Consider the following 23,234-nt stretch of genomic DNA (forward strand, 5'->3'; position numbering starts at 1 on the left):
TCTTGGAGAATGTGCATTGATTACGGAGCTCTAAATAACATCACCATCAAGAACAGATTTTCGATTCCAAGGATCGGTGATATTCTTGACAGACTGTAGGGGTCATCTTGTTTCAGCAGGTTTGATTCGGAAAGCAGGTATCATCAGATCCGAATCGCTCCGGGAGTTGTCTACAAGACAGCCTTTCGTACGAGCTTCGGTTTGTATGAATTTTTGGTGATCCCTTTTGGCCTTACCAATGCTCCAACCATAGTTACCGGGGAACGCCCCCTAGCCCTCGTTCCTGCGTTCCGGGGGGCAGTTCCCTTCTCGAACGTTCCGAAAGGTCCCGGAACGTCTGACGTTTCGGGTAGCCAGTGCAAACCGGAACGGCCGTTCCGGAACGTTCCAGAAAGCCCCAGAACGTTCCGGAATTCCCCTGGAACGGCTAATGGCTACAAACAAATTTGGCAAAAATTGGAAAAATTGAAGTAAATGTTTGGGCTTCTTTTTGAAGTGTGCAAGGCCTCAAGGACTCATAAAATGCACCCCCTCCCCCTTTCTCTCCACAAGCTAATCCTCAAGGCTCAAGCTCTCTCCCTCTCACACTCTCAAGATCTCTCCCTCTCAAGACTCTCTTTCTCAAGGCTCAAGGCTTTAGGCCTTCAAGCTCTCTTCCTCTCCCTCCCACTCTCTCAAATCTCTCCCTCTCCCTCTCACTCTCTCGAGTCTCTCTCTCTCTCTCTCTCATCATCTAGTCATAGCAAGGTTGAACGGTCTTCAAAACGAGTTTTTTGTGAGTATTAAAGTCAAAGCACTCTAATACTCCTTGTATTTAAACACAAGGAGCTAAAAAATGCACTATTTGGGTGTTTTTTATACCTCCCGTTCCGCGCCGTTCCTGTTCCGGACCCCTAGCCATTCCCCCGTTCCGCGGGGATCCCGTTGCCGTTCCCGTTCCGCGTTCCGGGTAACTATGGCTCCAACGACTTTTAACCGAATGATGGATATGATTTCAGAGTGTAGATCATTTGTCGGCACTTTCTTTGATGACATTATAGTCTTCTCCAAGGATGAAGCAGAACATTGACACCATCTGCTACAGGTCTTTCAGGCATTACAAGATCACAAGTTAGTTATCAATGCCAAACAGAGTGAATTTTTCTTGCTGGAGATACACTTCTTGGGATTCATCGTCTTAGTAGCAGGAGTACAATTGGACCTGGCAAAGATTGAGAATATACGTGATTGGCCCAATTTGAAGAATGTTCATGAAGTTAGAAGTTTCTTGGGCTTGTGTTCTTACTACTGGCGGTTCATTCGAAAGTTTGCAGAGGTAGCTTTCCCTTTGCACATTCTGACACAGAAAGGAGTCGTTTTCTCGTGGGGACCCACAAAGGTGATTGCCTTTCAAACACTAAAAAAGAAACTAACTACTGGACTAGTGTTGACTTTACCAGATTTGCAAAAGTCTTTTGAAGTGTATTGTGATGCTTGTGGTTGTAGTCTGGGAGCGGTCTTAATGCAAGGAGGCCATGTCATTCCCTACGAAAGCCGATTGTTTTCACGGCCAGAATTGACAACACAGATTTATGAGAAAGAGGTTTTGGCAGTGATCCATGCTCTTACTTAGTGGCGACATTACCTACTTGGAGCTGACTTCATGGTCTTCACTGATCATCAGAGTTTACGCTACTTCTTGTCATAGAAGCAGGTTTCGGAAAAGCAGATGCGGTGGGCTAACATCTTGTCACAGTTTCGCTTCCATATTGTCCATGTTTAGGGACAAAAAAACTTGGTGGTTAATTCTTTGTCTTGGAAGCTGTTAGTCTTGGCTATTTCCGCGATTCATCATGGAAGCTTTGAGGACATGGTTGATCAGTATGCCACAGATCCGGATTTTTTGGACGTATTCACTCAAATACAGAATGGGGAGGTAGTAGCGGGATATTCCATACGGGATGGCTACTTGATGAAGAAAACGATTTTGTGCGTTACACAGCTGTTGAGGGAAAAGGTTTTGATTGAGTGCCACTGTCCACCTTTTATGGGTCATCGCGGCATTGACACCACCTTGAGAGGTGTGGAGCGTTACTTGTTTTGGCCGAGACTTTGTACGCAGTTGTTTAGTATCGTAGAAGGTCAAGGTTGACAAACATAAGACACAGGGATTGTTATAGCCTTTACCCATTCCCACCCGCCCCTGGGAAAGTATTGCAATGGATTTCATTTTTGATCTCCCAAAAAAACATGTTGACGTGGAAGTTGTATGGACCCCCGCAATTTACACTGATGATGTGGCAGCTGTACGGATTTCGGCAAAATGCGCTGGCAGCTTTTGGACTAGTTGCTTTTAGAACTTGAAGCTTTTCATTGTAAGTGCTTTTAGAGGCCAAGGGCCTTTAAATATGTTCCATGGGCTCACTCTACGACATGCTTCCAAGAGGAGATGCAGAGGATGGAGTATCGCTGTTGTACCGAGTTCAAGCAATAGAAAGAAATACCCAAAGGGGCGCCACCGTTTGGAGCCAGTGCTCTCTCGAGGTGGAACTTCGCCACTCCCTGTCTCATGTGTCGTGCATCTCTTTCAGCTCAGTTGTTATTTGAAGTGCTTAAAGTTGTTGAGTTTGTTCTTTTTCAGTGGCACATGGTGCCTGTCCCCTGACAATCAACCTTCACGCTTTTGTCTTGTAGTGTTTATGCTCCTCGGCCAATGCTCTTTTAATTGGCAGTATTTAGGTTTTTGAAACCCTAATCCCCTAGGCCCCTCAGCCACATCTTCTGGGTTCCATCAGTTCTTTTGGGTTAGAGTTAAGAGTTTTTAAACTCTAACTGCTTGTTGTCTCGACGAGTTCCTCAAGTTGGGTACGCCACATCATAAACTTGTGACAGGAGCTCTGTCTCTGGCTCTCTCTGACAAAGCTGACACACCCTGGCCTCAACTGATACCTCAAAATTGGCTTGATGATGTGCGAATTTGTCCAATAGCACATCGTAAGCCGTGGGACAACCGAGTATCCATGTAGCCAAAACCCATCCTCCGTAAGCTGGAGAAAAGACTCTATATGTAGTCATTTTTGTGCCCAACTCGTGTATAGGTTGTATCCATGTCCTCTTGCTATCCAATTGAAACAAGTCCTGTCGTATAAATCTAATAATGAAACCGGCCTGTTCAATCCAAAAAGGGCGGTAGACTTTACTTTAAACCTTGATTTAGCTTTCACCCATTATTAGTCGTCTATTTTACCTGTACTTTCAAGACACAACAAAGGGGAGAGGGATACAGGCTGCTAGATTGCACCTGTATGAGTAGACGGACACCAGATTGGCCCCTAACTTAGGCGCCCCTTTCGGTATTTCTTTATTGTTCATAAGAGGGAATAAACGCTGTGGTTCCCTACAAGCTGCCCCGCACAAACTCGGCTGAATTTCCACTGTTCCAGCCTGATTTCGGCAGCATAACTGTACTAGAACCCTTCACGGTCAGTATTCCCACGCATTGACTGATTTTCCCGACGCATACGGGCACTTTGCAAAACCTGGCGAGAATCTGCAGCACGCTGAATTCTCTGTTTTCAGCCCTGAAAATGCTCCAGATCGCCTGTACAGCGGTCCCCTTGCGTCCCCGAACCTCCTGGGGGTATTAGGGTCCGTTTAGGGCCAAAACCCTAAACCTGCAAAAATACACAGCAGGCTGTAATTCACTGTTTCGGGCTCCGTTTCGCGTGCCGGTCGCATCCCTAGCAAGTCCTCGAGCTCCCGCACCTGTAGGGCTACTTGCCCTTTGAATCGGACGAGATTTCTGGCGTGAAACCTCTCCGAATTCACCTGTACCTGCGGGGGGATTAGCCGCTAGCTAATCCAGTACCTGTGCAAGAGGCTCTTGCCTCGGCAATCGCGCATGAACCCACACAACTGTACATTGGTCAAATGAAGAGCCCACTAGAGGGGCATAACATACTGCCAAAGGGGAGAGAGAGGGCAGTGCGTAGCGTGCAGGGCATCACTCCTGGCACCGCACTGTGCATAAGAGGGAAAGCAAGCACTCCATAGCTCTTAACCTGTGACAGAGACTTGCAAAATGAGCCTCCCAGCTATAAATCACGTTTTTGCCTTCTCTATAAGTAGTAAACTGGCCTCAGAGTGCCAAGTGTCACTCATTTGTGCATTTTCCCGCTTTAGACCCTCGGGTCTAAAAATATCTCACCTGCAGCCTCTGTTGACTTGGCCACAGAGTAACAAAATGATCCCCATGTCAAACTGCACGTAATGACGCGAAGACATTTTCAGGTCCCAAAATAGCAGTTCCCTAAATTTTAGGAGATGCTGCCATTGTATCTTTCTAGGTCATCCGACCCTCTTTGTACACTGCGGCCACATCCAAAACTGAAATGTAGCCTCTGTAGCAAAGGATTCCACTTTGGCTAGTCAATGACCCCACTTGGCTAACCATAGTCCTTGTCCAACCTTAGTGCTCTCTTGCCCTCAGGCCCGGACTCCCTCTGGACAGTTCCACACTAGCTATGCAATGCAGGGCAGTTAGATTTCCCGAGGGGTGTTTCCAAAAAGTGAAAGTAAATAGATAATAAGAAAGAAATCAACAAAAAGGATAGATAGTAGTCACACGCTGGTGACATACCCCCCTCTTGAAATCTCAAACGTCCTCGTTTGCATCTATGTCGTCGATGCTTACTGTCAACACTGATGTATTCAACACCTGTCGACACATATACGACACATACATGCTCATTGTCAACCCTGGTGTATTCAACACCTCGTCGACTCATGTATTGCCTGCGTGTGAACCCTGTCCCAATGACATAGTGGTAGCTTCGCACTCTGCCATTGCTTTGAGTCACGAACTTTCCAATGACAAAATGGTAGCTGCACATTTTGCCACTGTCTTATAGTACACGTTGGATCCCGTAACACTTTCGAGCATATCCAAACCGACAGTTTAAGAATGCAGTTACACATGTACTCTTTAATAGAAGCAATCACTGTATCCTTGACAAACTGACAAGAAATACTCACTTCTATAGCACTAATCAAACTTTTGGACATTCCATAAGAGCAATTGCCAAACTGACAATCTGTACAGCTCTAACATTCATGTAACAGGTATTTCATTTGAGCTCACTTTAAATACCATGTACATCATTTGTTTCAGAAGCCATTGTCACACTGACAATCCATTTAGCTTTGAAACTCAAGGGGTCAAGGTAGGTTGCAAATCGAAGGCTTCCAGGTAAAGTGATAACACAGTTGGTGACTCTGCAAGTTCACCTTCTTCCATCCACTTAGCATCCATTGGTGGATAGTTTCTGAACTTTACCAAGTAACGCCTAGCAACCTTGCCTTTCACTTTCCTTTCTTTGTGTGCCAAAATCTGTTCAGGGACCAAGATTTCGTCAAGTTCCTCGACTTCCGGCTGATCTTCAGCTGGCATATCTTCTGGCACATCACCCACATAGGGTCTGAGAAGACTCACATGAAACGCATTGTGAATCTTCCAACTGTCAGGCAATTTCAGCCTATATGCAACATCACTGATTATGTCGCACACTTGAAAAGGCCCATAGTAACGCATGCTGAGCTTTGGAAACAGTCTTTCCTTGCCCTTCATCTTCTTTAACCTTGCCTTTTCAAACCGTAGAAGCACCCAATCACCAAGTGAATATACCACTTCACGACGGTGACGATCAGCTGCTTTCTTTTGCTTTGCCTGAGTCCTTTCTAAGGCCACTTTGACCTTCTTGTACATTTCATCCATGTCCTGAACATACTTATCTGCTTCAAATATCTTGTCCTTTGTATGCAGTATGGGAGGAACTTTCTTGCCACCTTCAACTATCTCAAAGGGTGCCTTGCCAGTTGATGAATGCACTGTATTATTGTATGCATACTCCACCAATGGCAAATACTGCTCCCACTTTCCTTTATGCTCTGACACATAGCACTTGAGCAGATCTAGGACAGTAGAATTTGCCTCTTCCGACTGCCCATCTGTTTGAGGATGAAATGACGAAGAGAATTTGAGCGTGGTGCCCATATTCTCAAACAAACCTTTCCAGAACAAACTAGTCATGCGTGGATCACGGTCGCTAATAATCGACTGTGGCATGCCATGATACTTGAAAATATTGCTCATAAACAAGCGTGCCATCTGATCTGGCTTTATCTTCTTCCTGACAGGAATAAAATGAGCCTGTTTGCTGAATCTGCAAATAATGGTCCAAATACCATCGTTTCCTGTCTGCGTTCTCGGAAGATCAAAGATAAAATCCATAGCAATACTTTCCCATGGTTTATCTGGAATAGGTAGGGGTTGCAATAACCCTGGTGCCTTTTGCCTGTCAAACTTGACCTTTTGGCATATTAGGCATTCTCGCACAAAGGCATCCACATCCCTTCTCAATGTAGGCCAATAGAAGAATGTCTCTACCGCTTTAACTGTAGCATCAATACCACGATGCCCTGCATACGGTGGGACATGACTCTCTTCCATAACTTTGCGTCGCAATGGCTTTGTGACACACAATCTGCCATGCATCATCATGAACCCGTCTTTAAGAAGATAGTGTTCATGATGTTGTCCATCCATTAGTTGCTCGAAGACCCTTGCAAAATCTTCATCATTTGCATACTGTTCTCTCATATCATCAAGTTCATGATGATAAGGAATCGACACAGCTGAAATTTGTGGCTTTCTTGACAAGGCATCAGCCACAACGTTCTTCTTGCCTTCCACATGCACAATCTGAAAATGGAACATGGACAAGATATTTGCCCATCGCATATGCTTCTCAGATAACTTTGTCTGTGTCAAGAAGTATCGCAAGGTCTGATGGTCCGTTTGGACAACGAAATCTGCACCTAGCAGGTAGTGTTTCCAACTTAAGAGCGCATGAATCACAGCCAGTAATTCTTTCTCATAGACCTGCATGGTCATCTCTGGCCCTTGCAAAATTCTGCTCTCATAGGCTACTACCCTGCCATCTTGCATTAGCACAGCACCAATGCTACTACCGCAGGCATCACACTGGACCACAAATGACTTCCTAAGATCTGGCAACACAATGACTGGATCTGAAGTCATCTTTTCCTTTAAGAGATTAAAAGCTGAAATCTCTTTCTGTGTCCATCTGAAGGTGACTGCCTTCTTTTGAAGAGCATGTAAAGGTGAAGCAATCTCAGCGAAATTTCGGATAAACCTTCTGTAATAGGAGCATAGTCCCAAAAAGCTTCGGACATCATGCACCGTCTTCAAATTTGGCCATGACTTGATCGCTTCAACTTTTGCAGGATCCATTCTGACACCGTCCTTTGAGACAATGTGTCCCAGAAAGTGAATCTCTTCCAAAAAAAACTCACTTTTCTTTGCATTGATGAGCAACCTATGACTGCGTAGCTCTTTGAACACAATGGCCAAGTGATGCCTATGCTCCTCTTCATTCTTTGAATAGACTATCATGTCATCAAAGAACGTACCAACAAACTGCTGGTGTGGACGGAAAATTCTGTCCATCATCCTATTAAACGTAGCAGGAGCATTTGTGAGACCAAAGGGCATCACTAAAAATTCGTAAAGGCCAAACGTTGTTCTAAAAGCAGTCTTGTGCACATCCTCTGATCTAATGCGGATCTGATGATACCCACTCTTTAGATCTATCCTGCTAAACATAGCTGCTCCTTCTAATTTGTCCATAATATCATCAATTCTAGGTATAGGGAACCTATTCTTGATGGTATTCTTGTTCAGTGCACGGTAGTCGATGCACATACGCCATGAGCCATCTTTTTTTCTGCACCAACAATACTGGAGAACAGAATGGAGATGAACTGGGCTGAATCAGCCCTTTTTCTAACAGCTCCTGTACTTGGCCCATTATCTCTTTCTGCTGAGCCGCACTAACCCTGTACGGAGGCTTATTTGGTGGGCTACAGCCTGGCACCAAATCTATCGCATGGTCCTCGGGTCTCTCTGGCGGTAATTGAGACGGTAATGAATCGGAAAAACAGTCACTATACTGTTGTAAAAACATTGACCTTTCTTTATCTAGCACAGATAAATTTGATTCATCACAATCTGACACTTCACGTGCAAAAACCAAGTACGCAGAAAGATGCTTTTTCATTACAGAAGTAATAGCAGAAGCTGATACAGTAGGAATAGACTCCCCTTTAAGCTTTACATCCAGAATGTGAGTCTTTCCCCTGCTCTGTACAGTGATCTTTTTGTTGTAGGCATCCATGATTCCCTGTACACGAAACAACCAAGGAATACCTAACAACACATCACATCCGTCCAGTGGCATGATGTAAAATTCTTCAGCATCTACATAGGACTGGATATGTAGACGCAACTTTCCAATGATGGGTGTCACAGCCTCTGTATGGCCAGGACATGCCAAACCTGCCTCTGCTGTATACCCCATCTCTTCAGGTCTGATTCCCAACTTTGAAGCCAATTCTGGGGAAATAAAGTTGGCTTTGGCACCTGGATCAAAGAAGATAAGCACTGTTTGATCCCTGACCTTTCCCCATGCTCTGCAAAGCTCACTTGCATCCGAATTTGGCTTATCGCCCACCATATCTGGCACTAGACCAGCCATGGGCTTCTTTCCTTTCTTGTCTTCCTTGTCTTCAGAATCAGCTGGCCTTTTCTTTGTAGGACAGTTGTAAGCAATGTGGCCAGGCTGCTCACATATAAAGCATTTGTTCTCTGTCCTCAGGACCTTCTTTTGCTCTTCTGACTTGCGAGGAAAACGTCTTTTCCATTTCTTTGCGGGTCCTTTTTCTGATTCAGCCGTAGCTTTGTCTTTCCCTGTGTTGGCCGACTCCTGAGTCCCTTTAGGAGCCTCATTGGGAACGTGCTTCTTGGCTGAATTTTTCTTGCCTGATCCTGCCTTGACGCCAGTGTTAAATTCACAATCTTCTCCCTTGAGCAAACCATTGCCAGTGTTTGCTACCTCGATGAGCTGCGTCAAAGTAGTGACTTTTGTCTTCGTGCAGTATTTTCTCAATCCTTTGGGTAGGCCACAACAGTATTTTTCAATCTGTTCTGTCAATGGCACAAACCTATAGGAAGTTACTGGAAGTAGAGCTTTCCAAAACTTCCGATTGTAATCATCCAGATTTCTGCAAGTGGCAGCATTAAGCTGGTGCCATTCTGTCATGACATCTGCTTCGAAATCATCAGATAACCATGCTGCTGCAAAAATCTGCTTGAAGTAAATCCATGTGGACGGAGCTTGCCCTTGAAGCAATAAAGTTGTCCACCATTGTCCCGCATTCCCTGTCAAGAAAGTGGCTGCCTTGCGGACCTTTGAAGCCTCTGTAAAGTTTCCCCCTGCATAGGCCTTATCAAACTGCTGGAGGAATGAAAGAGCCTTCTTCCTGTCATCAAACCCTGTAAAGGTCGTGAATGACACTCCTTTGCCACCTTCTTTGTACGGAGTTGGCCTCTCCAGCGGCGTTAAATTGTCATATGGAAGTGACTGAAACATGGGAACACTATTAAGGTTCATCTGTGTTCCTTGGCCGCTATTAACTTGACCTGGAAATGCCATATTTGGCTGCTGATTTGTAATTCCAGCCATACCAAAATTTGCTTGTGGCATCCCAAATTGTCCCTGAGTGCTTTGAAACCCTGGTTGCATACCCATGACACTGTACATGGGGTTAGGCATCATCGTTTGAGCACCCGCAAACACTGTTCCTGGCGTATAAAACTGATTTCCAGGTGCATGACCAGCCATGCTCTGAAATACGGATCCACCTCCAAAATAGCCAGGGTGTACTGAAGGTGGTGGGAAGACCTGTTGCATAGCCTGTAGGTTGCTTCCCTGCCCATTAGAACCAGCTATAGGCTGCTGAAAGGTGGCGGGCTGAATTGGTACAGCTTGAAAAACTGGCATCTCAGCCACCTGTTCTTGCACCTTAGGCATACGTTGTGGAGACTGCATGTTCTCCGTCAAGTGTACAGGTGTTTCCATTGACTGTGCGGTATGAATCACCTGTGCTCGAGCCTTAACAGGCTTTTGAATATGATCCAGTGACCCAACTTGCTGAGACGGAACAGGAGGTTGCAGAAAGGCTAAAAACCTTGGGTTCTGCATTACTTGTGTGAACATAGCCACAGCAGTAGCCAACTGGGTCCTGAATATATCATCATCAGTCTGTGGTGGTCTTGAGGACTCACCCACTTCATGTGTCTGTTGACCCTGTGAAGAGGAAACCTCTTCAGTCACATCATCTGGTCTGTCAGCCATAATTACAATTCCCTGTGTCTCGTCTATGATCCCCTGTGTCTTCAAGCCGAAAACTGCCCAAGGCTCACTTCTATGGGAAAAAGTGATTTAATCCCGTCGATGGAACCATGAAACCGGCCTGTTCAATCCAAAAAGGGCGGTAGACTTTACTTTAAACCTTGATTTAGCTTTCACCCATTATTAGTCGTCTATTTTACCTGTACTTTCAAGACACAACAAAGGGGAGAGGGATACAGGCTGCTAGATTGCACCTGTATGAGTAGACGGACACCAGATTGGCCCCTAACTTAGGCGCCCCTTTCGGTATTTCTTTATTGTTCATAAGAGGGAATAAACGCTGTGGTTCCCTACAAGCTGCCCCGCACAAACTCGGCTGAATTTCCACTGTTCCAGCCTGATTTCGGCAGCATAACTGTACTAGAACCCTTCACGGTCAGTATTCCCACGCATTGACTGATTTTCCCGACGCATACGGGCACTTTGCAAAACCTGGCGAGAATCTGCAGCACGCTGAATTCTCTGTTTTCAGCCCTGAAAATGCTCCAGATCGCCTGTACAGCGGTCCCCTTGCGTCCCCGAACCTCCTGGGGGTATTAGGGTCCGTTTAGGGCCAAAACCCTAAACCTGCAAAAATACACAGCAGGCTGTAATTCACTGTTTCGGGCTCCGTTTCGCGTGCCGGTCGCATCCCTAGCAAGTCCTCGAGCTCCCGCACCTGTAGGGCTACTTGCCCTTTGAATCGGACGAGATTTCTGGCGTGAAACCTCTCCGAATTCACCTGTACCTGCGGGGGGATTAGCCGCTAGCTAATCCAGTACCTGTGCAAGAGGCTCTTGCCTCGGCAATCGCGCATGAACCCACACAACTGTACATTGGTCAAATGAAGAGCCCACTAGAGGGGCATAACATACTGCCAAAGGGGAGAGAGAGGGCAGTGCGTAGCGTGCAGGGCATCACTCCTGGCACCGCACTGTGCATAAGAGGGAAAGCAAGCACTCCATAGCTCTTAACCTGTGACAGAGACTTGCAAAATGAGCCTCCCAGCTATAAATCACGTTTTTGCCTTCTCTATAAGTAGTAAACTGGCCTCAGAGTGCCAAGTGTCACTCATTTGTGCATTTTCCCGCTTTAGACCCTCGGGTCTAAAAATATCTCACCTGCAGCCTCTGTTGACTTGGCCACAGAGTAACAAAATGATCCCCATGTCAAACTGCACGTAATGACGCGAAGACATTTTCAGGTCCCAAAATAGCAGTTCCCTAAATTTTAGGAGATGCTGCCATTGTATCTTTCTAGGTCATCCGACCCTCTTTGTACACTGCGGCCACATCCAAAACTGAAATGTAGCCTCTGTAGCAAAGGATTCCACTTTGGCTAGTCAATGACCCCACTTGGCTAACCATAGTCCTTGTCCAACCTTAGTGCTCTCTTGCCCTCAGGCCCGGACTCCCTCTGGACAGTTCCACACTAGCTATGCAATGCAGGGCAGTTAGATTTCCCGAGGGGTGTTTCCAAAAAGTGAAAGTAAATAGATAATAAGAAAGAAATCAACAAAAAGGATAGATAGTAGTCACACGCTGGTGACAAATAACCTCCCTCCGAGAGAGAGAGAGAGAGAGTGTGCATCCAGAAAATACTAAAAGGGGGGGAGCCATCCATAGAGAAGCCATGCAGCACAAACCATGTTGTCATCTCTGCATACCAAAATGATGTATCTACGTGTGTTGTCAAGTGCCGTTATGATTTTAGAGCCAGCCGAGCATAACGATCTCATGGGAGCTTCCATATGCCGTGTATGAATGCCACTGATCTCGTAAGAGCCTCCACCTTTGTAGGAGGGCCAGCCAGCACTGTTCTGGTGATCGCATGAGGAACCTAGGCCTTCGCCTCGATCTTCCTGGAGATCATGGTGATAAGTGGCTTCTCCATCTCTCGCCACTCATCTGTGCGTCCATGCTGACGACTATGATGCTCTACCGATGGTCCCCATATGTGCACTCCATATATAACATTGTTGAGGCAGCCAGAGTATCATATAGCCATAGCTTGGTAGAAGGCTCCTCAACCTATGAGCATATGCTCTCCAACTCTCCCAAAGCTGCGTGTACTCTAGTCAATCTAGTCTCTGCCGCTCTCCTCATGGAGAAAATCGGGCCACTAAAAACCACTCCAAGGTAAGTGTACATATATTTATACTCCACTCGCTCATGCCCATAACTAAATGTGGGCACCAATCACCTGACCCATTGCGCTGTAGTATGAATGACATGACCTTGGTCTTCCCAAGGTTAACAGACATACCAATATCTTCCGTAAATGTGTGTAAACTGTCAAGACATCTGGTAAAACCTGGCGTATTTACAAAGTGACAAGCAGTCAAGGGTCAATGAATTTACAAGATCCAGGTACAGCTGGGGTCTTTGAAAGACCATCTGAAGGAGATTGGCCTTCTCCTTCCACCATCCTTCCATCTCTGTTTTCCACTCCTTCATTTCCCTCTCCATCTGCGCCATCCGCTTGTTCGTGAGCATGAAGGTTGCCTTTGCTCGCGACTTGCAAACAGGTGAGACAGTGACGACTTCCGTGTCCTGTGCAAGGTCCTATGTAGGGGAGATTGCTTCCATGTTTTGTCGTTCAATAGATGTATGAGGCTCACTTACCATTTCGTGCACAGAATTTCCCACTGAATCCTACACGTATGATGTCCGGGTCTATAGTGGCCGGCACACTAGAAACCACTACCAAACAAGGATATGTGAGCGAGGGTATGTCCTCCTCAACTCGACGAGCCCAACACGGCTCACAATACAAGATAACAAGGGTTCAGAGCTCAAGGGGCTCGCCCTTCTACTGGCATACAAAGTGTTGGCTAAAGACCCACTCGAGAGATCAGCCACGACCTCGAAAACAACTCGACACTATGGCTCAGCTGAGTCCAGGCAGAGAAACCAAAACCCCACAACCCGATGCCAGTATCTTTACATCCACAGCCCACTATGGTCGCTCAACCAGTTCAGCCAAAGTTCCAAAGGTTCAACCCCTTTGTGATATGCTGTCGTCACCTGCACCTGTCACCGCTACTGAGCCAGAGAGAGTACCTGGAGTTCCATGCGATGAAGGGACTGAAGCACTTCACGCACCAGAGAGAGAGAGCATGGCAGACCTGCTCGCGTTCAGACAGCAGCCCGCACAGCATCCCGTTGAAGTATCCCACGCTGCACGAAGTGTTACGCGCGAACTGCCCACGCGCTGCCTGCAGCAGTTCCTAGCGAGTGGGTTGTGAGCTCGACGTGCGCTGGCTGCACAGCTCGCTGTGAGTAGGTCACGCTGACAGAGCGACGCACATTAAGGTTGCTGTAGGGCGGACGAGCAGGCCAGGAGCACTGCAACGAGGGGAGGTGGGACTGCAGGGGCAGCGCGAGGGGGGGGGAGAGTGTGGCGCGAGGGGCTGTAGGGGAGGGAGTGTTTGGGGCTGTAGCGCGCATCAGGTCAGGGCCCGTTGAAGCACCTCCAAAGAGAGAGAGAGAGAGAGAGAGAGAGAGAGAGAGAGAGAGAGAGAGAGCACATGATATACGTGGTTTACCCAATGTTGGCTACGTCCATGGGAAAGCTGCTACTCAATGGCTTTAGTACTTCAAACTAGAAGTAGATTACAAAGGGATTATATCCTTAATGAAGCTTCCACTTTGTTTCACTCTCACACCTCACACTCACCTTGTTTCATCGATTTCACAATGCATTTTGTGTGTAGAAGAGGCCTCCTTTTATAGGTCAAGAGGGCTACCCTCTCTCATGACAAGCAGCCGTGTGTAGCCGCCCTTGGATAGACAAGTCCGAATTGAAATCTCCCATGCGCCCATGTGTGCCCGTCCTTGAGAAGACAAGTCCGCTTAGAAATCAACCACCGGCCATTGAATTCGGCCACCGGCCAAAGACTTCTGCCCTCCGGCCACCGGCCAACCGACGAATGACTTGTGGCCACCAGTCAACCGGGCAACCGACCGGCCGTTTTCCAACCACTTTTCCGACCACCGTCCGGCCATAATATTCCGACGAGAAAGGAATATTCCGGTGTGACTTTTTGATTTTCCGACGAGTGCTTTTTCTTACGCACGATGGCTTCTCCTCATAATGAGGGCCTTAGAAATGTACTTTTTTGAGAGTCGAGACTAAAAGTTACAAGGGGTAAATCAGGCTCCATACTTATCAAAAGATGCCATTTTATGGTTCACTTCTATGTATGGCTTGTTTTTTTAGTATTAAGGATGTGTTGGCGGGCTTGAAAAGTTGGCCACTCGCAAAGTCCGAGATCTTCAAGGTATCAAGCCGGAAATGATTAAATGGACGGGAGATTTATCCCATCATTGGATGTGTGATATGTTCAAGCTTGCACTTCAACATGGTATGCCATGTGATTGGAGCACTAACTAGGTCAAGCCTTTGCATAAAGGAGCACTAACTATCAGACTATAATCATTGGGTCTCTTATAGCGAAGTTCTTTGGATACATAATGGAGATAAAGTTGAGTGATTGGGCTGGAAAGAATGGCAAGCGTACAAAACAACAAGCAGGTTTTTGTCAACCTTATAGCACCATTGACCATATTGTTACTCGTGTTCTCATAGAGAAAAGTTGATTGAGAGGCAAACGATTGTATTGTTACTCTGTGGACTTCAAGAAAGCCTTTAATATGATTCCACGTAACAATTTATGGAGAAGAATGGAAGAACTCCAAGTGCGAAGTGAGTTTATGCTTGCGGTTTCTCGAATCTATGAGAAGGTGATATGTCAATTGCGCATGGAAAATGGAATTTCAGAATTTTTGTAAGCGCTACTGGTCATAGATTTTTCAAACAAGGATGTCCGTTGTCACCAACTCTCTTTGGTCTATGCATTGATCAATTGGAACAAATGGTACTTGACTTTATGCAATAAGAAGGCATTGAAGAGGTTATTATTTGCAATGCAATAATCATGCTTTTGCTGTATGCGGATGATGTAGTGTTTCTATCACACACTTCAGAGGATGCACAGTGGGTTGATTGTGTATGAATACAAAACAAAGGTGATGCTTGTGAAAACCTACCATGGTTTCCAATTCGTTGGTGAAGTGGTTGTGTTGCTATCTCCATACTTGAGAGATTTGGACCATTTTCTACAATGGTTGTAGACCTTGTTGAAGAAGAGAAACCCTTGCCAGTGCCAGAAGACATTGTATGCAAAACAAGATGAGAGTCAACTTCCCCAAACTTGTTCACTTCAGAAATGCTGCTACAAAAAATCCTTTCATTGCTCAGAAATTATCTATTTTTACATCAATGCATTGCTCTTTCATTGAGGATATAGATCACCTAAATCAGAATTCGGATGAAGAAGTCATGATCAAAATAGTGAACTGCTGTCGACTAGGTCAAAAAGCGAGAGAGAGAGAGAGAGAGAGAGAGAGAGAGAGAGAGAGAGAGAGAGAGAGAGAGAGAAGTGTCCTTTTATATATTAGGTACGGACGGTGAGTCCAGCAAATGAATCTTTTAAAGAGGACTCAGGTATCCTTGCTCTTGTTCGCATCTTGTCTTGATTTTTCATTGATAGGAACACTGCTTTTCTAACTGTTTGATTCTAAAAGCTCGTATATTAAGGGCACTTCGTATTGCTGGAAGGCTTGGATTCAAGTTTGCTAGGGAGACCGCAAAAGCCATTCAAACACACTCTTCGTCACTTAATGATCTTCCCCTGGTCTGCAAATTTTCTAAGGATGTCTTTTTCCTCCCTAGAAAACTTTTAGTAATCGACTATTCAGTTTTAGTTGACTTGAAAATATATACCAAAAATGTTTCAGGACAGGCTAAGACTAGAGGCAAAATATTTAATGGGGTATGGAGCAGCAGAACGGTCGCTACGCCTTCTTTGGAGATTTGGTATCCTTGAAATTATACTTCCTCATCAGGTGGGACCCTCTATCATTAAAGTTGTCAATGTCGCATATGTAATACTTCTTTTCTCTATCCCATGTTATTCTCAAGTTTGTGTTGCTTTCTTTTCTCCAACATTTTTTGGTTGACAACGAGAGAAAAAGGGGTCCAGTGTGCTATAAGTGTTGGTTCTCTGCAATAAACCAGCCTCCGGAGGCTTCCTGCTTTTTAGGGGAGGTGTGTGTGCCTATGTGTTTGTCAGGTAAGGCCCTTGGTTTTATGGCTAGCCACTCACTCGTGCCACTTGGGTGGCCACCCCCTCCTATGAGTGGGTGATGCCATGGTCTTCTGGGTGAGCTTTGTGTTTTTTTTCTTCTGGTTGATGAGGTGGGAAGATCCATTTTATCAGCCCCTCTTGTTCTGCAGTTTGCAGAGTAGAGTTTTTTCCTTTTCTTTTTTCAGAAAGATCCTTCCATTAGTTGAAATGCTACTACATCAACCCCTAGAGAGAGGAAATACGTACAAAAGGGGAGACTCTTCCAAGCTAAGAACCAGAATATGCAATGTCTACCTCACAAAATGGCAGGTGGGAAGAGCCAAATAGATTTCCTGTATTGCTAACGGAGGCCATACTCCACCGTTAAGAAAGGGCATGGCCATGAGAAGCTAAGAAAGTCCTGCTACCACCTCTCAGCTCGGCCTGAGCTGCCCTGGGTGCGATCATACCCACCCTCTAAGTGCACAGATTGATTCGAGTCAGAAATCCTGAAGGGGTATTGCAGGTTGCTTGGACAACCCATTCAAAACCAGAAATTTTTTTTTCTCTCCAAACAAGTTAAATGCCGAGACTGCCTCTCAGCTCCCATCGTAAATCCCTCGTCTTGGTGCTTGGATTGCTAATGGAGGCCATGCTCCAGTGTTAAGAAAGGTTCTGGCTGTGAGAAGCTAAGAAAGTCCTGCTGCCACCTCTCAGCATGATCTGAGCTACTCTGCGTGCGATCATACCATTCTCTAAGGGAAAATATTGATTCAATTGAGAATGCCTGAACAGATACTGCAGGTCGCTTGGACCGCCCATTCAAAACCAGAAAGCACTGGGCTCTCCAGATAAATTAAATGCTGAGACTGCCTTTTAGCCCCTATCGTAAATCCTCTCCTTGGTTTTTTTCTCTAAAGAAAAATCCAGCATGAGGCATTGGCGAGGCCGCTCATCGTGTAGGTGATGGCCAGAATGTCAGGCTTAGTCTGGTAACTAAGTACTGGCTAGTGAGGCCTGACCAGGCCATTTGTTACAGAGTAAAAGTTATATAAGTCTTGTTTGGATGGATAGAAACTATTAGGCAGACATTTGTGATCTAAATCTGCTGCACCTGAGGGAAATCTTACAGGCAATGCCACCGAGTCTCCACTAGATGTCCACATTGTGGACAAGCCTACAAATGGCTACTGTGACTAGCCCACCCCGCATAAGGCTCAATCTGCCCAGTTGTACATCCTTTGGGGCAGGTCACAAAACTAAAGTCCCCAGAACTTCGAGTAGGACCTGCAACCTTGGGACCCAATGCTACATGCAATGGATTGCTAAGCATATGGCTGTGCTCAGTACAAATTAAGAGGTCCCATAGCAGCAGCAAGCCAAGAGTCTCTCCATGCGAGAAAGCTGTCTCTGGGTGAGGCTCCCATACTTGCGAAATACTGAATACAAACATATTGTGCGAAACGCTGCACATCTATGTGAACTCAAATGTGTTTTGGAAGTGAGTGGCCTCTTACAAGGGGAACTCAAGCCTCAATTGTGGACAAACGAAGCTCCTTCACCTGAGTGGAGACTATGAACAATGTTCTTCCCAAGGAGTGCTTGACTCAAGTGCACAACAGTCAATTGCATGCCTACATGAAGTCAATGTCTACCGAGTTGGTTTACGGTTTCCTCTCTGTTTTGTAGGCGTACTCAAGGGTGATTACTCTTCTCTCAAGCGGGAGGGGAGGGGGAGGGGGAGGGGGGGAGGGTAGGTCACAAGTGATGACGTGGAATCACCATACTAGAACGAATTAGGAGAGGAAGAGCCTAGTCGGAGTGTGTTACAGGCTTGGACACTCCAAGTAAGAAATCAATAGCAACACATGAACAAAAAATGCAAATAACTTAACGGAACTTGAATAGAGAGAGAGGAGAGTCCACATGGCACGACAGAGTTCCAAGCCATGACGCACTGCCCCCAAAGACTGGCGCCCCTTTCGGTATTTCTTTATTATTGCTTTTCGCAAAGTACAAATCTCTCCAAGACTCTGCATCCAGATGCTGTCACAAACTGCTGATGTGTCAAAGCCTTGAAGAATGGAGCCAACTTGCAGATCCCGGTCGAGGGGCCTAAACCCTAAGAAGAAGAAGTAGCAGAAGAAGAAGTCCTACCAACTTATGGGGACCCCGTCCGATGGGGTCCCAGTGACATAAAGGAATTAAAATAAAGCAGGACCCACACACACACACCAAGACTTGCACAAAAATTGATGATGTGGCAGCTGTACGGACGCTCCGGATTTTCCGCTGACTAATGATGTAGCAAACTGTATGGATTTTCCCGTTTTGCGATGACTAGTAACGTGGCAGTTGTACGGATTTCCGTGATTACGTTGGCAGCTTTTGGGCATTGCTTTTGAACCGGATGCTTTTGAGTTTGAAGGCTTTTCATGTAAACTGCTTTTGGGGCCTAGGGCCTTTAAATATGAGGCCATGGGCTCATTCTCTGGCATGCTTCCTGGAGAAGGTGTAGAGTCTAGAGTACCGACTTGTACCGAGTTGATGCAATATAAAGAAATACCGAAAGGGGCGCCAAGCTTTGGGGTCATTACTCTCTAGGGTGAAATTCCGCCACTCCGTGTCGCGTGTCGTCTCTCTCTCTCTCTCTCTCTCTCTCTCTCTCTCTCTCTCTCTCTCTCTCAGTTCAATTGTTATTGAAGTGCTAAAAGTTTGTTCAGTCTGTTCTTTTATATTGGCACGTGGTGTTCGTCTTGTGACAGTGGTATTAGAGCATCAGGCTTGTGCTTGTCTCAAAGCATACCGGTCCTACCAAAGAGCAGACAGAGAAAGATGGTTAACCAGAGACTACTGGAATTTTATTTGAAGTATCTTAGGATCCCGACGCCAGACTTATTAGCCACTCCCACCCTTACTTCATTGCGCATCGGGCGCGCTCCCCTCTTCACGGCTCATGTCTTACAGGGCATGAACCAAAAAGATCACTTGCAAGAGAAGGATCCAAGATTTGTTTCGAGTCACTGTTTTTCTCAAAAGCAGTGCCATGTAGGTGTGGATGTCTATGGCTACCAAGCCGCACACTCCAAGAACTTCGCAAGCTTTCAAGAAAATTTTTGCCGGAAGTTATATGGTTTCCGACATCTTCCTTCGGAGTGCATTTTCTGGCAGAGTGGGGTATATTGAAATGCTTGCCATGGAAACCCTAGTAGCTTATATCTACAATTTTCTCGATATCTCTCAGTAGATGTCTCTTTTCGAGCTAAACCTTGGAGGTCCGGTGTGACTGCTATATCTTGGGACTACCATCAGCGCCACAGGAATAGTCTGTCCAAGAGTTGATGGACCATGTTGTGGTCGGCTACGACCTTATGGGACGAATCTAACCCTAATTTTTGGTGCGGGTTTCAGGATGGAAAGTCAGTCGACTTTTAATACTGATTTGGTATTGTTTGCACCTCGGAACGACGCATGCCAATGTCTGGGGAGCGTTCCGTTGTATGCTTGAAAACCTCGGAACGACGCAGGCAGATGTCTTGGGAGTGTTCCTTTGTATGCTTGAAAACCTCGGAACGACACAGGCCGATGTTTGGGGAGCGTTCCGTTGTATGCTAGAAAACCTCCAAACAATGCAGGGCGATGTCTGGGGAGCGTTTGGTTGTATGCTTGAACCTCCAAGCGACGCAGACTGCGGTGTGGGGAGCGTTTGGTTGTACATTCCTATGAGCTCATGGCTCGGATCTTCTTAGGTTATTTGCGGTGGGAGTGATGAGGTTGTCGTTGAGTAGCTTCATACCGCAGACCATTTGTCTCGGGGGACTGCTCTCAGTATTGTTGTTTGTTGCGTCTTGTAACATGCATATGTGAGCATTTGTGTTCAATTGTGATGTGCCAATTACTAAATATTCCTAATTGGATAAGATTTCCTGGGTATGTAATTTTAGTGCATCAAGACACCCGTCGAAGATCAATGCGGTATGGGTGTGATGGCTAATTTTACTATGTTGGAATATGAAGAGTTCCGATCTGGACAAAAGGAGAAGCCGACTCCTTAACAAAAGAGCCGAAAGGAGAAGCCAACTCCTTAACAAAAAAACGAGCAAACTGATTGTCCCTCTGAAAATTTTTGAGCTAACTTGAGATGTTTTGCAGATATGCTGTAATCGCGGATGATTACTTTCTTTCAAGACGGGGGGATGTCACAAACTGTTGATGTGTCAAAGCCTTGAAGAATGGAGCCAACTTGCAGATCCCGGCCGAGGGGCCTAAACCCTAAGAAGAACAAGCAATAGAAGAAGAAGTCCTACCAACTTATGGGGACCCCGTCAGATGGGGCTCGAGTGACATAAAGGAATTAAAATAAAGCAGGACCCACACGCACACCAAGACTTGCACAAAAACTGATGACGTGGCAGCTTTACAGACGTTCCGGATTTTCCACTTACTAATGATGTGGCAGATTGTATGGATTTTCGCGTTGTGCTGACTCCTGACGTGGCAGTTGTACGGATTTCTGTGATTACGCTGGTTGCTTTTGGGCATTGCTCTTGTACCATATGCTTTTGAGTTTGAAGGCTTTTCATGTAAAACTGCTTTTGGGGCTGGGGCCTTAAAATATGATGCCATAGGCTCATTTTTTCGCATGCTTCCTGGAGAAGGTGGTGAGTCTGGAGTACCGGCTTGTACGGAGTTGATGCAATATAAAGAAATAACGAAAGGGGCGCCAGGGTTTGGGACCAATACTTTGTTGGGTGGAATTCTGCCACTATGTGTCGCATGTCGTCTCTCTCTCTCTCTCTCTCTCTCTCTCTCTCTCTCTCTCTCTCTCTCTCTCTCTCTCAGTTCAGTTGTTATTGAAGTGCTAAAAGTTTGTTCAATCTGTTCTTTTATATTGGCACGCGGTGCCCGTCTTGTGACAGATGCTCTATGGGAGAGTTGCCTTAGAGGCACTTATAAACTTACAAGGGATGCCCAAGAGCAGAGCCCCAAAAGCATCAAATCAAAAGCACCATCACCGAAAAGCATCTTCTCTCAAATGCTCCATGTAAACTCCCCAAAAATCTACCAACACGTTGTTTGAAAATCCGTGCAGCTTGCCATGTCAGTATGTTAGCGCAATTCAGCGAAATCCAGCCAAGGTTCAAGCTTTTGTATTTTTAGCGTGGGTTAGGTTTTTAAAATCTTAACCCTCTTTTTAGGTCTCTCGGCCCCAACTTTTTTAGTTCTTCTGGGTTATCAGTTCCTCTTGTCCACTCGGCCATTTCACTTCTAGTTGGGTATACTACGTCATCATTCACTGACATTCGCCCCTCTTGAATAAATTTTAGTCGCCCTCGGTTACGCCTGCAAAACAGTCAAAGGACAAATATTCATATCCTTTCTTTTTACATTGCAAACCATGCCCATGACCATCCCCACAAGACAGTACATCCATTTAGCATGCAGTCCACAAAGCATCACACTTAGTTCATAGTGAACATGGTGTTTCAATCATTCAATCTAGCCATCTCATTCTGTCCAGAACTCTGAAAATCAGTGTACAACCATCTCACCCTTTCGAAACTCTTGATGCACTCACAACTGTATCCAGTCATCTCATTGAGATAGACATCTTGATGCGCTAGAATCACATTTAGTTCTCATTCACTTAGCCATCTCATCCAGATCTCACTGATCTCTAACAGACGTCTAGAGGCACTAAGTTTAAATCATTCATCAGACAAAATGTTGCAAACATTTCATCTTTCTCTACATGTCTCTAACAATACACACATAAAAGAGCACATGTCTTCAGTTCCAGTAAGAAAATTTCCAATTCAATGTTTATATATTCATAAAGTCATTCCGCAAAATACTGTGTGCCTGTCAATCTCTAAAATCTCAAATAGAAATCAGTGACTTTATTCAATCTAGGCAATCTGCGATAAAAGAGTGGAGTAGCTCTCCTCTTGTGCAGTCTGCACCGCACCACGTTCAAGGTGTTGATTCATAACCAAGTGAAAGCATTTGTAAAGCGTTTCACTCAAAAAATTTCAAGTTCTAGTGCATAGTGTATCAAGAGATGGGAGAAGGAGCAGGGCATAGTAGAACCCTCCTTGGGAAGCTTGTGGTCAGAGGACTTCTTTGAGGGGAGGAGCCGTGGCAGGAATTGTTCCTTCATTAGACTTAGGCCAGGGTCCTATAGATGGGAGGCCATGGACCCCTTTCTCCTGTTTGATTTTTCAAGAGCTGCGCAAAGTAGGCTTGAGAAGGAGGTGGGAGGATCGCTTTGGTGCGAGCTCTCTTCGGTCTTGGAAGCAGTTGTGGGGTGGCCTTGAGCAACATCAGCCCATGTTCATTGAAGAGTGTTTGAGGCAGCCACTTGCTTGGAACCCTTCTATGAGCACATTGCAAGGCCACATGGTTGGTAGCAAGCCTCATGTCTCTTGGAGTCTCATGTTTGAGGGTCCAGCCTGCTCATTGGGAATTGGCTGCAGTTTATAGTATTTTCTGAGGAGACTCGGGGCATTTAGCTGCGAGACGTGAGGGGTGTGCAGAGCATGTGTCAAGATATTATAGAGACTATACCTGCAGAGTGGCACGTCTCTATGGAGCCTGTAATAGACTTCGACACCCCAAGTCGAGAATCTGACGCAACACACATGAGAGAAACTGAAAATCACTTGATACTTTAAATCACAATTGAGAAAGACGACAAAATCTGGCGTAGTTCTATGCCCAGAGATATTGGCCCCAAAATGTGGCGCCCTTTCGGTATTTATTTTTATATTAATTCTTGGCAAAGAACAATGTCCGAGGGTCCTCTCTCTGTGCTC

General features: G+C 45.7%; 1 protein-coding gene across 2 annotated transcripts in view; it reads left to right on the plus strand.

The window, feature by feature from the left end:
* The window catches only part of LOC147454951 (uncharacterized), a 110,782-nt gene that overhangs the window by 50,762 nt on the left and 36,786 nt on the right, over positions 1-23,234 (plus strand). For both annotated transcript variants that reach the window (XM_086516779.1, XM_086516780.1), the window contains exons 8-10: positions 15,752-15,797; positions 15,878-15,987; positions 16,091-16,198. In XM_086516779.1, the coding sequence (XP_086372905.1) occupies positions 15,752-15,797; positions 15,878-15,987; positions 16,091-16,198 (264 nt within the window). The remainder of the gene's footprint in view (positions 1-15,751; positions 15,798-15,877; positions 15,988-16,090; positions 16,199-23,234) is intronic.

Source organism: Adiantum capillus-veneris, chromosome 7 (assembly GCF_014529385.1).
Source record: "Adiantum capillus-veneris isolate H3 chromosome 7, ASM1452938v2, whole genome shotgun sequence".
In the NCBI taxonomy this organism is placed as follows: domain Eukaryota; kingdom Viridiplantae; phylum Streptophyta; class Polypodiopsida; order Polypodiales; family Pteridaceae; genus Adiantum; species Adiantum capillus-veneris.